At 51.0% G+C, this 14,124-nt stretch overlaps 1 protein-coding gene across 3 annotated transcripts in view; it reads left to right on the top strand.

Annotated features, from left to right (window-relative positions):
* Positions 1–14,124, top strand: part of sh3pxd2b (SH3 and PX domains 2B) — a 31,842-nt gene that overhangs the window by 4,726 nt on the left and 12,992 nt on the right. For all 3 annotated transcript variants that reach the window (XM_076986910.1, XM_076986909.1, XM_076986911.1), the window contains exons 3-5: positions 7,124–7,199; positions 10,975–11,051; positions 13,647–13,738. In XM_076986910.1, coding sequence (XP_076843025.1) covers positions 7,124–7,199; positions 10,975–11,051; positions 13,647–13,738 — 245 coding nt within the window. The remainder of the gene's footprint in view (positions 1–7,123; positions 7,200–10,974; positions 11,052–13,646; positions 13,739–14,124) is intronic.

Genomic DNA, 14,124 nt, shown 5'->3' with positions numbered 1-14,124 from the left:
TGTTGGGGAGGATGGGTAGAGTGTTGAGTGGGTGGGTAGAGTGTTGGGGGATGGGTAGAGTGTTGGGGGATGGGTAGAGTGTCGAGTGGGTGGGTAGTGTGTCGGGGGGATGGGTAGTGTGTTGGGGGATGGGTAGTGTGTTGGGGGGATGGGTAGAATGTTAGGTGGGTGGGTAGAGTGTTGGGGGGATGGGTAGAGTGTTGGTGTGTTTGATTTTAGAGGTGTGCCAAAAAAATCGATTCTCATTTACTACGATTCAGAATAAATTTTAAATGTCCTAAAATAGATTCTAAGTCGTGGTGAAGTCTTGCGTTACGTAATTACAAAATTACGTGAGACTTTACGCAACACACGCATGCGAGGAAATAGATTTTGAATCGAAAATCGTTTTGAATCGAAAATCGATTTTGAATCGAATCGTGGCCCCTAAAATCGGAATCAAATCGAATTGTGAGATAGTAAACGATTCCCACCCCTATTTGATATCTTCATATGAAGTGGAAGAATGGTTGATTTTACCTAATTAATTGAATAATCCGATATTTTGAATAACCATCATAATAATAGTTTGGCTATGAAGAACCCTAACCGTGTTTATTGGCAAATTGTGCGTTCAAGTTCAGTTAGTGGCTCTCTGAAGTGTGTGTGTGTGTGTGTGTGTGTGTGTGTGTGTGTGTGTGTGTGTGTGTGTGTGTGTGTGTTTCTCACTAGTGGCCCTGTGTAATGTGGAATGCTGTGATGTTACTCCAGTAGTAATGACTGTGGCCTTGGGTGTGGTGTGAAAAATTTTAATCTGATTTATAAATGATTGTCCAAAACCAAACTTAATACGTCCAGTGTGTAGTGTGACTATATCTGTTTCTAATTCATCAAGAGAAGTGCTATGACTTACATTAAGCAACTTGTGCAGAAAAGGAGCTTAGACAACCACATGTGCACTTAAGGGTTGATGAACGTTTGCTTCAGCATATCTTCATGAAGACCTGTAGTGTAACGCTGATACGCCCCGTCTCACGCCGATCCAATGGGTCTGTCTCACGCCGATCCAACGTGTCTGTCTCACGCCGTGTCTGTCTCACGCCGATCCAACGTGTCTGTCTCACGCCGATCCAACGTGTCTGTCTCACGCCGATCCAACGTGTCTGTCTCACGCCGATCCAACGTGTCTGTCTCACGCCGATCCAACGTGTCTGTCTCACGCCGATCCAACGTGTCTGTCTCACGCCGATCCAACGTGTCTGTCTCCTTAATCTGCAAACCATTACGACACAAGTGCAGCTGCTAATAACAGTGGTGAGGTAGGAGTGGTGAGGTGGTAGGAGTGGTGAGGTGGTAGGATGGGTGAGGTAGGGATGGTGAGGTAGGGATGGTGAGGTAGGATGGGTGAGGTAGGGATGGGTGAGGTAGGATGGTGAGGTAGGGATGGGTGAGGTAGGGATGGTGAGGTAGGGATGGGTGAGGTAGGATGGGTGAGGTAGGGATGGTGAGGTAGGATGGGTGAGGTAGGGATGGGTGAGGTAGGATGGTGAGGTAGGGATGGTGAGGTAGTGATGGTGAGGTAGGGATGGTGAGGTAGGGATGGTGAGGTAGGGATGGGTGAGGTAGTGATGGTGAGGTAGGGATGGTGAGGTAGGATGGGTGAGGCAGGAGTGGTGAGGTAGGGATGGTGAGGTAGTGATGGTGAGGTAGGGATGGTGAGGTAGGGATGGTGAGGTAGTGATGGTGAGGTAGGGATGGTGAGGTAGGATGGGTGAGGCAGGCGTGGTGAGGTAGGAGGGGTGAGGTAGGATGGGTGAGGTAGGAGTGGTGAGGTAGGGATGGTGAGGTAGTGATGGTGAGGTAGGGATGGTGAGGTAGGATGGGTGAGGCAGGCGTGGTGAGGTAGGGATGGTGAGGTAGTGATGGTGAGGTAGGGATGGTGAGGTAGGATGGGTGAGGCAGGCGTGGTGAGGTAGGGATGGTGAGGTAGGAGGGGTGAGGTGGTAGGATGGGTGATCTAAAGCTAGCATGCTAACATGCTCTCCTTTCCTCCTTTTCCTCTCAGTTCTGGATCTTCTCTCTCCATCTTCTTCTGTCTCAAGCTCTTTATTACAGCTTTTCAAATTGGTTGGTCAGGCACTGGCCAGCAGTCACAGTCTCAGCTGTGAAATGAGATGTTTGTTTAGCCTTAGCTCCGCCTTACTTCCTTAACCCCGCCTCCTGGCCAGCAGTCACAGTCTCTGTTGTGAAATGAGATGTTTGTTTAGCCTTAGCTCCGCCTCCTTTCTGCTGGATGGGTTTTTCCTACTTACACAGAGGGGAAAAACACTTGAACAATTTGGTAGACTGGTATGCTGATCCAGCATATAGCGCACGCACACACACGCACACACACGCACACGCACACACACACACACACACACACACACACACACACACACACACACACACACATCGACATGTTCCCTCCAGCCTCCGTTTCAGCACAGCGGCCCATGACTCACGAATGTTTATGGGTATTTTGACTCACACTTTTTCTTTTTTTTAAAGGAAGTTCTAAGAGCAGCTAACGTCACCGTCGGCCTCCGTGACCCCACGATCATGTCACACACTCACACTCCGACGTTTGTAGCACCGATCCAGTGTAAGAGGATATTGGCAAAATGACAAGGAAGCGTCTGTCCCAGTGAACTTTATCCCAGACGCACCAGAGTTTGACCAGTGAATGGAAACGTTTCTGTTGTATTCTGAGCTTCCTGGCTGGCTGCAGTGGAATGTTGATCCACTCTTACCAGTGACCACAAACATCTGAGTGTCTGCTATTACCACCAGGACCAGCTGAGCCATCATCCATCTGTTGATAAAGGTCTAAGGAAAACTGCCATGGGTGTGTGTGTGTGTGTGTGTGTGTGTGTGTGTGTGTGTGTGTGTGTGTGTGCGTGCGCGCGTGTGTGTGTAGCATTAAGGAACATCAATGAGATGAAACCCTCCCATCACTCTGACAGCTGTTTGCTCATGAGTGTTTGGGTCATGAGTGTTTGGGTCATGAGTGTTTAGGTCATGAGTGTTTGGGTCATGAGTGTTTGGGTCATGAGTGTTTAGGTCATGAGTGTTTGGGTCATGAGTGTTTGGGTCATGAGTGTTTGGGTCATGAGTGTTTGGGTCATGAATGTTTGGGTCATGAGTGTTTGGGTCATGAGTGTTTGGGTCATGAGTGTTTAGGTCATGAGTGTTTAGGTCTTTCCTCTGTGGCTCCGTGTTCAGCTGTAGTTGGACACACACTACCTCCCAACACACACACACACCACCTCCCAACACACACACACACCACCTCCCAACACACACACACACACACACACACACACACACACACACACACACACACACCACCTCCCAACACACACACACCACCTCCCAACAGACCACTCCCACACACACCACCTCCCAACACACACACACCACCTCCCAACACACACACCACCTCCCAACACACACACCCTGCCTCACACGTAAACGTAAAACACACCACCCCCAACACACCACCTCCCAACACACACACCACCCCCAACACACACACACCACCTCCCAACACACACACCACCCCCAACACACACACCCACACACACCACCTCCCAACACACACCCACACACACCACCTCCCAACACACACACCACACCTCCCAACACACACACCCACACACACCACCTCCCAACACACACACCACCCCCAACACACACACACACACACACACCACCTCCCAACACACACACCCACACACACCACCTCCAGTAATTACTGCTCTTTCTGGATCTAGACTGCAGTTCCTCCTCTGCTCCTCTCGATCTGTTGTTTGTCTGATATATTTTATTTGTAGCCGTATTTTTGTGTTTTTTTTTATACTTGTTTTGAGAGGACACAGTGAATAGCACAGTCATTCTAATCTGTTTTTGAGATGTTGTGAGTCTGAGTCTCTGCTATGGTGTAATAAACACCACTGACAGGGGCCAGTGGCCCAGGGGATCTAGAAGGATCCGATTCCTCTGTGGTGTGCAGGAGAATCACTCTCTATTCTGCTTGGTGCATTATTCTGCTGGCCAGCGTGATGATGGCTTTAATAAACACCCTGTAGAAGTGGTGTGTTGATGCGACAGGCTGTGGAGTGAGTTTACGGTGCAGTTGTCCTTTCTAGAGGGGTGACGCACCAGCGTGAAGATCGTCCATCAGGGTCCACATGGAGCTGGATGTCCAGCCAGACATGAGATGCACCATCCCTGCCTCATTAGAGATCATACTGATGTGGGCAGTGATGTTCCTCACAGATGTGTCAGCGTGTCAGCAGGGAACAACACAGTTTCTCATCTCACTAGATGAGAAGTGAAACTGTGCGTGATTTGTTTGTGAACGTGTGGAACATTTTCATTAACGCCTTCAGTTAATCAAGAACAATATGACTTGTTTAGTAGCCACTGAAGTGGAGATGGTTGTTCATGCAGTACACGGCCTGTTCTTATCCACAGTTCCACAGGGACTCTCTCGTTATTGTGCTGCAAACATGCGTCCAGACGTGAATGAACTATTGTTGGTGTTGGGGAGAGCTGCTCCACACCTCAGTGAGGTCATCTGTGCAGGATCTGCAGCGTGAACTGTGTTCTCTGGGGTCAGGGGTCAGCAGGCAGACAGCCACTGTCCACCCAGGACTCGGTCCTGGACGTGAAATGGAAGGCCATTGGGGGAGGGGCGGTGGGGGCGGGGCTGATGGTGTGGGGGTGGAATTTGGGGGGGGGGGGGGGGGGGGGGGGGTGTTTGGGCGGCTGGAGTGGGGGGGAGCAATAGCTCCTGGGGACGAGTGCAGGTTGGAAGGACTGAAGAGAGAAGAGGTCTACAGTGTGGAGGGGGTTGGAGGAGGTCTACAGTGTGGAGGGGGTTGGGGGGTCTACAGTGTGGAGGAGGTCTACAGTGTGGAGGGAGTTGGAGGGGGTCTACAGTGTGGAGGGGGTTGGAGGAGGTCTACAGTGTGGAGGGGGTTAGAGGGAGTCTACAGTGTGGAGGGGTTTGGAGGGGGTCTACAGTGTGGGGGGGGTTGGAGGAGGTCTACAGTGTGGAGGGGGTTGGAGAGGTCTATAGTGTGGAGGAGGTCTACAGTGTGGAGGGGGTTGGACGGGTCTACAGTGTGGAGGGGGTTGGGGGGTCTACAGTGTGGAGGGGGCTGGACGGGGTCTACAGTGTGGAGGAGGTCTACCGTGTGGAGGAGGTCTACAGTGTGGAGGGGGTTGGGGGTCTACAGTGTGGAGGGGGTTGGACGGGGTCTACAGTGTGGACGAGGTCTACAGTGTGGAGGGGGTTGGAGGGGGTCTACAGTGTGGAAGGGGTTGGAGAGGTCTATAGTATGGAGGAGGTCTACAGTGTGGAGGGGGTTGGGGGGTCTACAGTGTGGAGGAGGTCTACAGTGTGGAGGGGGTTGGGGGGTCTACAGTGTGGAGGGGGTTGGGGGTCTACAGTGTGGAGGGGTTGGGGGGTCTACAGTGTGGAGGAGGTTGGGGGGTCTACAGTGTGGAGGGGTTGGGGGGTCTACAGTGTGGAGGGGGTTGGAGGAGGTCTACAGTGTGGAGGGGGTTGGGGGGGTCTACAGTGTGGAGGAGGTTGGGGGGTCTACAGTGTGGAGGGGTTTGGAGGAGGTCTACATTGTGGAGGGGGTTGGAGGGGTCTACAGTGCGGAGGGGGTTTGAGGAGGTCTACAGTGTGGAGAGGGTCTACAGTGTGGAGGGGGTTGGAGGGGGTCTACAGTGTGGAGGGGGTTGGGGGGGTCTACAGTGTGGAGGGGGTTTGAGGAGGTCTACAGTGTGGAGAGGGTCTACAGTGTGGAGGGGGTTGGAGGGGGTCTACAGTGTGGAGGGGGTTTGAGGAGGTCTACAGTGTGGAGAGGGTCTACAGTGTGGAGGGGGTTGGAGGGGGTCTACAGTGTGGAGGGGGTTGGAGGAGGTCTACAGTGTGGAGGGGGTTTGGGGAGGTCTACAGTGTGGAGGGGTCTACAGTGTGGAGGGGGTTGGGGGAGGTCTACAGTGTGGAGGAGGTCTACAGTGTGGAGGGGGTTGGCAGACCCACAAATCACACGTGTCCAAGTGAAGAGGAGACATGTCGTCTGCTGAATGCACTCAAACCACCGGCCATGTGCAGAGTGGGGTTTATGGAGCCCTACAGGGATGTGTAGTTATGCAGAGCAGCCTGTGCAGTTATGAACTGTGTGTGTGACGTCTCTGTGTGTGTGACGTCTCTCTGTGTGTGTGACGTCTCTGTGTGTGTGTGATGTCTCTGTGTGTGACGTCTCTCTGCGTGTGACGTCTCTGTGTGTGTGTGACGTCTGTGTGTGTGTGTGTGTGTGTGACGTCTCTGTGTGTGACGTCTCTCTGCGTGTGACGTCTCTGTGTGTGTGTGACGTCTGTGTGTGTGTGTGTGTGTGTGTGTGTGTGACGTCTCTGTGTGTGTGTGTGTGTGACGTCTCTCTGCGTGTGACGTCTGTGTGTGTGACGTCTCTGCGTGTGACGTCTCTGTGGGTGTGTGACGTCTGTGTGTGTGTGCGTGTGTGGCGTCTCTCTGCGTGTGTGACGTCTCTCTGCGTGTGTGACGTCTCTCTGTGTGTGTGACGTCTCTGTGTGTGTGTGACGTCTCTCTGCGTGTGTGACGTCTCTCTGCGTGTGACGTCTGTGTGTGTGTGTGACGTCTCTCTGCGTGTGTGACGTATCTCTGCGTGTGTGACGTCTCTCTGCGTGTGACGTCTCTGTGTGTGTGTGTGTGTGACGTCTCTCTGCGTGTGTGACGTCTCTCTGCGTGTGTGACGTCTCTCTGCGTGTGTGACGTCTCTGTGTGTGTGTGTGACGTCTCTCTGTGTGTGTGACGTCTCTCTGCGTGTGTGACGTCTGTGTGTGTGTGTGTGTGTGTGTGTGCGTGTGTGACGTCTCTCTGTGTGTGTGACGTCTCTCTGCGTGTGTGACGTCTCTCTGTGTGTGTGTGTGCGTGTGTGACGTCTCTCTGTGTGTGTGACGTCTCTCTGTGTGTGTGACGTCTCTCTGCGTGTGTGACGTCTCTCTGCGTGTGTGACGTCTCTCTGCGTGTGACGTCTCTGTATGAACTCTCTCTGTTTTCTAGATGGAGCTCCTGGATAAGTTCCCAGTGGAGGGTGGGCAGAAGGATCCCAAACGCAGAATCATCCCATTTTTACCAGGTAAAACACCAGCTCCACCCTCACCAGCTCCACCCACACCAGCTCCACCCAACCAGCCCCACCCAACCAGCCCCACCCACACCAGCTCCACCCACACCAGCTCCACCCTCACCAGCTCCACCCAACCAGCCCCACCCAACCAGCCCCACCCAACCAGCCCCACCCAACCAGCCCCACCCAACCAGCCCCACCCACACCAGCTCCACCCAACCAGCCCCACCCAACCAGCCCCACCCACACCAGCTCCACCCAACCAGCCCCACCCAACCAGCCCCACCCTCACCAGCCCCACCCACACCAGCCCCACCCAACCAGCTCCACCCTCACCAGCCCCACCCACACCAGGTTCAACAACACCAGGTCCACCCACACCTGTGTGTGTGTGTGGAGGGGATGTGTGCGTGTGTGTGTGTGTGTATGTGGAGGAGATGTGTGTGTGTGTGTGTGTGTGTGTGTGTGTGTGTGTGTGTGTGTGTGTGTGTGTGTGTGTGTGTGTGTGTGTGTGTGTGTGTGTGTGTGTATGTGGAGGGCATGTGTGTGTGTGTCTGTGTGTGTCTGTGTGTGTGTGTGTGTGTGTGTGTGTGTGGAGGGGATGTGTGTGTGTGTGTCTGTGTGTGTGTGTGGGGGGGTATTGCATCTGGAACTCGTTTGAAGAGCACACACCCGCTCAGACACAGCTCTGTTTCTTCATGGGGTTAGCTTTGAGTGGATTCTGTGTTTGTTTATGAGGGGTGTGTGTGTGTGTGTGTATTCTATGTTTGTTTATGAGGTGTGTGTTTGTTTGTTTGTCTGCTCCCACACAAACTCTGTTTCTTTAATCCCAGCCACCTACACTCTTCCACTTATCCACCTCATCACAAATGTGTCTGTCCATTCATCCATCCATAGTTTATTTAACCACGGTGAAGTGTGTGTGTGTGTGTGTGTGTGTGTGTGTGTGTGTGTGTGTGTGTATCAGGGGGCAGTAGGTTTAGGTTTAAACTGAGGAGACTGAAGTGGTTTTCCTGTGAAATAGAGCTTCAGGTTCTGGACTCTCAGCACAGTGGGAGGGATATGTATGTATGTGTGTGTGTGTGTGTGTGTGTGTGTGTGTGTGTGTGTGTGTGTGTGTGTGTGTGTGTGTGTGTGTGAGGGAGCGGGTAACCTGCCCGGATCGCGTGGGTTTATCCGACCATGTATGAGGTAAAAAGGGGAATTTGGGAGAAATTCCAAATTTGACCATCTTAGATTTTATTGGATGGTCTTGAGAACTTTAGCAGACTGGCGTTTGGTTTGACCTCTGGGGGTTTGGGGTCAGGGCAACACATCTGCAGGTAAAGGAAGACTCACTATGTTTCTCCAAAGGAATTATAAACTTCATTTGGTGCATTCTAATGATAAGATAGTTATCACCAATAATAATCTGTTTTTGAGATATAAAGGATTTTAGTAATATCTTATTATAATAAGTTCAATATTAAGATTATATTTTCAAGGAAGAAAACATTGGCTGCCATGGTTACAGAGCCATGTTTTTTATTGGGGGGGGGGGGGGGTGTTGACTGGTTACTGATTTGATTACACGTGTGTGTGTGTGTGTGTGTGTGTGTGTGTGTGTGTGTGTGTGTGTGTGTGTGTGTGTGTGTGTGTGTGTGTGTGTGTGTGTAACTGCATTATCAGCAGTCCTGCACACTGCCCTGTCTGCTCTGTCTGGTAAACACTTTCTCTCCCAAATTCATTCATTTCAGGAACATATGTAATGTCATGGTGAGGAACTGGGGGTTGTAACACAGTTCATGACTCACACAGCCTCACACACAGGAAGTCACATGGCATTTTTTTGCTGTTTACAGTCTCCAAAATTAATGTTTCTATTCTATTAATGGTTCTTTTAAAACCACAATTGAGATGTACTAATTTTATGGTTATTTTAATCCAGACTATCTGATGACGTCTTGAGCACATACTGCAGTGCATTGTGGGGTGGTTGTGTGATGCCCCCGTACGCTTACTCATCTGTTAGGTCACACACATACCCAGTCCCCAGTACACCCAGTCCCAGTACACCCAGTCACAGTATACCCAGTCACAGTATACCCAGTCTCAGCATACCCAGTCACAGTATACCCAGTCCCAGTATACCCAGTCTCAGCATACCCAGTCCCAGTACAAGGTGCTGCAGTATGAACCAGTGCAGTTTCCCCAGTGAACACACACCACCTGGCCTCTCGACTTTCTGCACTTCCTGTGAGCTGTTAAAGATACAAACTTTCCAAAGACCCATTAAAGGTCCAACAGAGCCCCAGGACTGGTCATGAGAGCAGTGCAGACCAGTCCTGCTCAGACCAGACAGCAGGACCACAGACTACAGCAGAACTACAGACTACAGCAGGACTACAGACTACAGCAGGACTACAGACTACAGCAGCATCACAGACTACAGCAGAACTACAGACTACAGCAGCACCACAGACTACAGCAGAACTACAGACTACAGCAGGACCACAGACTACAGCAGGACTATAGACTACAGCAGGACCACAGACTACAGCAGGACTATAGACTACAGCAGGACCACAGACTACAGCAGCACCACAGACTACAGCAGCACCATAGACTACAGCACCACCACAGACTACAGCGGCACCACAGACTACAGCAGCACCACAGACTACAGCAGGACTACAGACTACAGCAGCACCACAGACTACAGCAGGACTATAGACTACAGCAGCACCACAGACTACAGCAGCACCACAGACTACAGCAGGACTATAGACTACAGCAGGACTATAGACTACAGCAGAACTACAGACTACAGCAGGACTATAGACTACAGCAGGACTACAGACTACAGCGGCACCACAGACTACAGCAGGACCACAGACTACAGCAGAACCACAGACTACAGCAGCACCACAGACTACAGCGGCACCACAGACTACAGCGGCACCACAGACTACAGCAGGACTACAGACTACAGCAGGACCACAGACTACAGCAGCACCACAGACTACAGCAGGACTACAGACTACAGCAGGACCACAGACTACAGCAGGACTACAGACTACAGCAGGACTACAGACTACAGCAGGACCACAGACTACAGCAGCACCACAGACTACAGCAGGACCACAGACTACAGCAGGACCACAGACTACAGCAGGACCACAGACTACAGCGGCACCACAGACTACAGCAGAACCACAGACTACAGCAGGACCACAGACTACAGCAGAACCACAGACTACAGCAGGACCACAGACTACAGCAGGACTACAGACTACAGCGGCACCACAGACTACAGCAGGACTACAGACTACAGCAGGACCACAGACTACAGCAGGACTACAGACTACAGCAGGACCCCTCATGGCCCCTCCCTGTTCCCTTGGTCACACACTGACCAGTGAAAGCTGGAGAGATGTTGGTCAGCATGGTGATGTCATGAGAGCTGAGATGATTATTTATCATAAACTCTTCTTGTATGAAGGTCCTCATGTGTTGTCCTGTGAAATGTAAAGTATGATTTGATCCACAGTGGTAAAACTGTGCATTACTGATATATTGGGAAGGTTTTTGGATAGAGACATGAAGTGTTGATGTTAGATTGGCCTGCTGCTGTGGAGAGGAAGTTCTCCAGTGTCCAGGGGTGTGCAGCTGTTCTCCTGGAAACGAACAAGGCCAGCAAACTACATTTTAGCACTGAAACAAACGCACGAATGTTGAAGTGAATCCTGTAGAGATCTCAGTACATAACTACATAACTGTACATAACTGCTGCTTTTGTTCCCAGGGAAGATTCTGTTCAGAAGGAGTCATATCAGGGACGTGGCCATGAAACGACTGAGGCCCATCAACGAATACTGCAGGGTGGGTGTGTCACGCCGTCTCTACATCTATGTCTCTATGTCTACGTCTCTATGTCTCCACTCCGTCTCTACGTCTACGTCTCTATGTCTCCACTCTGTCTCTACGTCTCTATGTCTCCACTCCGTCTCTACGTCTACATCTCTATGTCTCCACTCCGTCTCTACGTCTCCACTCCGTCTCTACGTCTCCACTCCGTCTCTACGTCTCCACTCTGTCTCTACGTCTCTGTCTCCACTCCATCTCTATGTCTCCACTCCGTCTCTACGTCTCTGTCTCCACGCCGTCTCTATGTCTCCACTCCGTCTCTACGTCTCCACTCTGTCTCTACGTCTCCACTCTGTCTCTATGTCTCTGTCTCCACTCCATCTCTCTGTCTCCACTCCGTCTCTACGTCTACATCTCTCTGTCTCCACTCCGTCTCTACGTCTACATCTCTATGTCTCCACTACGTCTCTATGTCTCCACGCCGTCTGGTCTCCACAGCTGGTCCTGCTGGTCTGGTGTGTGAATGTGCACATCGTCGTCCAGCTGTGAGTGACGTCTGCTTTAGTCCTGGGGGAGGAGCAGTTTACACTCATAGCTGAACATGCACAACTCGGAGCTCAGGATTTTCATGTGTGGTCCTAGTACATGTCTTACTCTTCCTACCGCATGTCTCTGTCTTCGTAGCATCTCTCTCTTCCTAATGTGTCTTTCAAGTGCATATGTCTCTCTTCATAGCATGTGTCTCTCTCTATGTAGCCTGTGTGTCTCTCTTCCTAGCGTGTCTCTGAGCATGTGTCTCACTCTGCCTAGCACTGCCGTCCAGTGCTGATGTGTTAATAACCCTGTAGTGAACATCGGGGCAGAGACGTGCTCAACCAGCACTGTGCTTCTTTGGGGCCTAGAAACGGATGCACGTAAATCCAGTGTTTTTACAGGAAGTCTCCATAACAGTCGTGATGATGTTTGTTATCGTGTTATGCCAGTAAAAGGTGTTTCTCCACCAGTGACCAGAGTGCTGACACACAAGGGGGTTTCCGCCCAGCGGACTGGTGCCAGGCTGCTGTGGTCATTATAAACCGCTGAAATAAGCACATCTTAAATTATTCTCACACTGGACTGTGTAAGTGATCACAGAAAGAGGTGTTCAGATGTGAAAAGCTTCAGTGATGACTCGGCAGGATCAAGTTTGCTGAGATCTGCTTCAACTCTGCCATCTGCTGGCCAACAAGACACATGAGCCTTTTCCCTTTAAAGGCTCATTTTATATCACAATGAATCAATAATATGTAGATTATTGCAGTATCAGTATAATACAACTTTTCTTTGTGATTATAATGATATATTGTTGCTGATCCCTGACAGCCACATGTCAGATGTTTCTCTGGCCTCAGCTGCCTTTAGTGGAATCAGTGCCAGAATTTAGTTCTCCAGGACAGCGCCTCTCCTGGGCCGGGCCTTGAACCGGATCATGTCTCAGTGAGGAGGACACACTCATCTCACAGAGGGGAGGTCTCACACACACACACACACACACACACGCGGCAATGCAGAGCTCCAGTAGGAATGTGTGTGTTCATGTGAGTGTGTGTGTCTGGAGGCAATAACAACAAACAGGTCAGCCATTAATCTACAGACAGCAACGTTGCTCTTTGTCCGTCTCATCCATGCTGATGTCACTAAACTCTAAAGTGAGGTCAATAGTGCTCACGTGCTCACACTCGTTTGCACACGCAGCCACACACCATCACCATCCAACCATGGGCTGTGCTCACGTGTGGTCAGGGGCAGCTGGGCTGCTGTCTGATGTGTCTGATGATGAAGGACACCTTGATCAGGCACAAGCGTCATGCTGTCACACAGCTGTTCAAAACTGAGCATCATAATTCAGCCCACGGAGATGGAGAACACGTCTCCAGAAGGACACTGTGCTGCCAGGGCACTTAGCATTATTAAAGACAAACCCCGCCTCCTGCCCCCTACCCCCGCCTCCTGCCCCGCCCCCACAGCTCCTGCCTGGTCACCCTGCAGAAAGACGCTCCATCTTTCTCATCTAGGTTGAGGCTGACCCCTCCTCTGACGTGTGTGTGTGGTCAGGGCCAGTCTGGTGCTTCTGAGCAGAGACCTCAATCTCACTGCTGATGAGGAGTGAGACATCTCTCCAGTGTGTGTGTAATCTCGGGTGAGAAAGGGTGACGTGTCAGCTCACACCCCCTCCCTTCGGTGGAGGGTGTTGAGAGCTTGGCCCTCGCATGATCGATATCCACAGAGCAGAAGCAGCGTATCTGTGCTGCGTGAGAGAGGCCAGCCGGGGACCACAGAGAGCTTCGTGTCTGCCTCGCTGCTCCCCACAAACAGAGTGGTTTTTCCAGAGTGGTTTTAATGATTTTCTTTCAAAACAAAAACAATGTTATGCATTTATCGTGACAAAAAAGCAGGAAGCCCAATTGCCAGCAGGAAACGCCTGTCTTTAAGCATTACACCTGTCTAAATGCCTGTTCTTAAGCATTACGCATGTCTAAACGCCTGTCCTTAAGTGTTACACCTGTCCTTAAGTGTTACACCTGTCTAAATGCGTGTCATGGCTTTATTTGAATACTTTTTCCATTTCAGGCTTTGATCCAGCTGCCTCTTTTCATCTCTCAGTGTGAGGAGGTGCGTCTTTTCTTCGAGACACGTCCTGAAGACCTGAACCCACCTGTGGAGTAAGTTCAGACACACTGCTCTACCTCCGAGAGAATGCTCCACTCTGTCTAACTGTGGAGGACATCTGTGTCTCTGCTTTAGAACCAAATAGTGGCCTTAAAAATAGCTGCTTAGAACTTTCCCAATGTCCTAAGTGGGGCAGATACAGTGGGGGCAGGTGTAGCTGGGGCAAGTGGTTGTTGTTTTGCCCTATTGAGTGGAGCTGAGATTGTGTGTGTAGGACCGTTTGCTCACACTGTTACCATGACAGTATTGACCCGTGTTTTGAAACGCATGCTCACTGGACACTGGACCCTGTGTGCTGAAACACATTTCCCAGCACTACACCATCAAAACTCAAATACTCCAAATACTTTTGATGTGATCTCACAGTTGCAGTGGTTTC

The sequence above is a fragment of the Brachyhypopomus gauderio genome, unplaced genomic scaffold (genome assembly GCF_052324685.1).
Source record: "Brachyhypopomus gauderio isolate BG-103 unplaced genomic scaffold, BGAUD_0.2 sc50, whole genome shotgun sequence".
NCBI lineage: Eukaryota > Metazoa > Chordata > Actinopteri > Gymnotiformes > Hypopomidae > Brachyhypopomus > Brachyhypopomus gauderio.
Note: the sequence above shows the minus strand (reverse complement) of the source record. Positions and strands in the feature narration are given on the sequence as shown.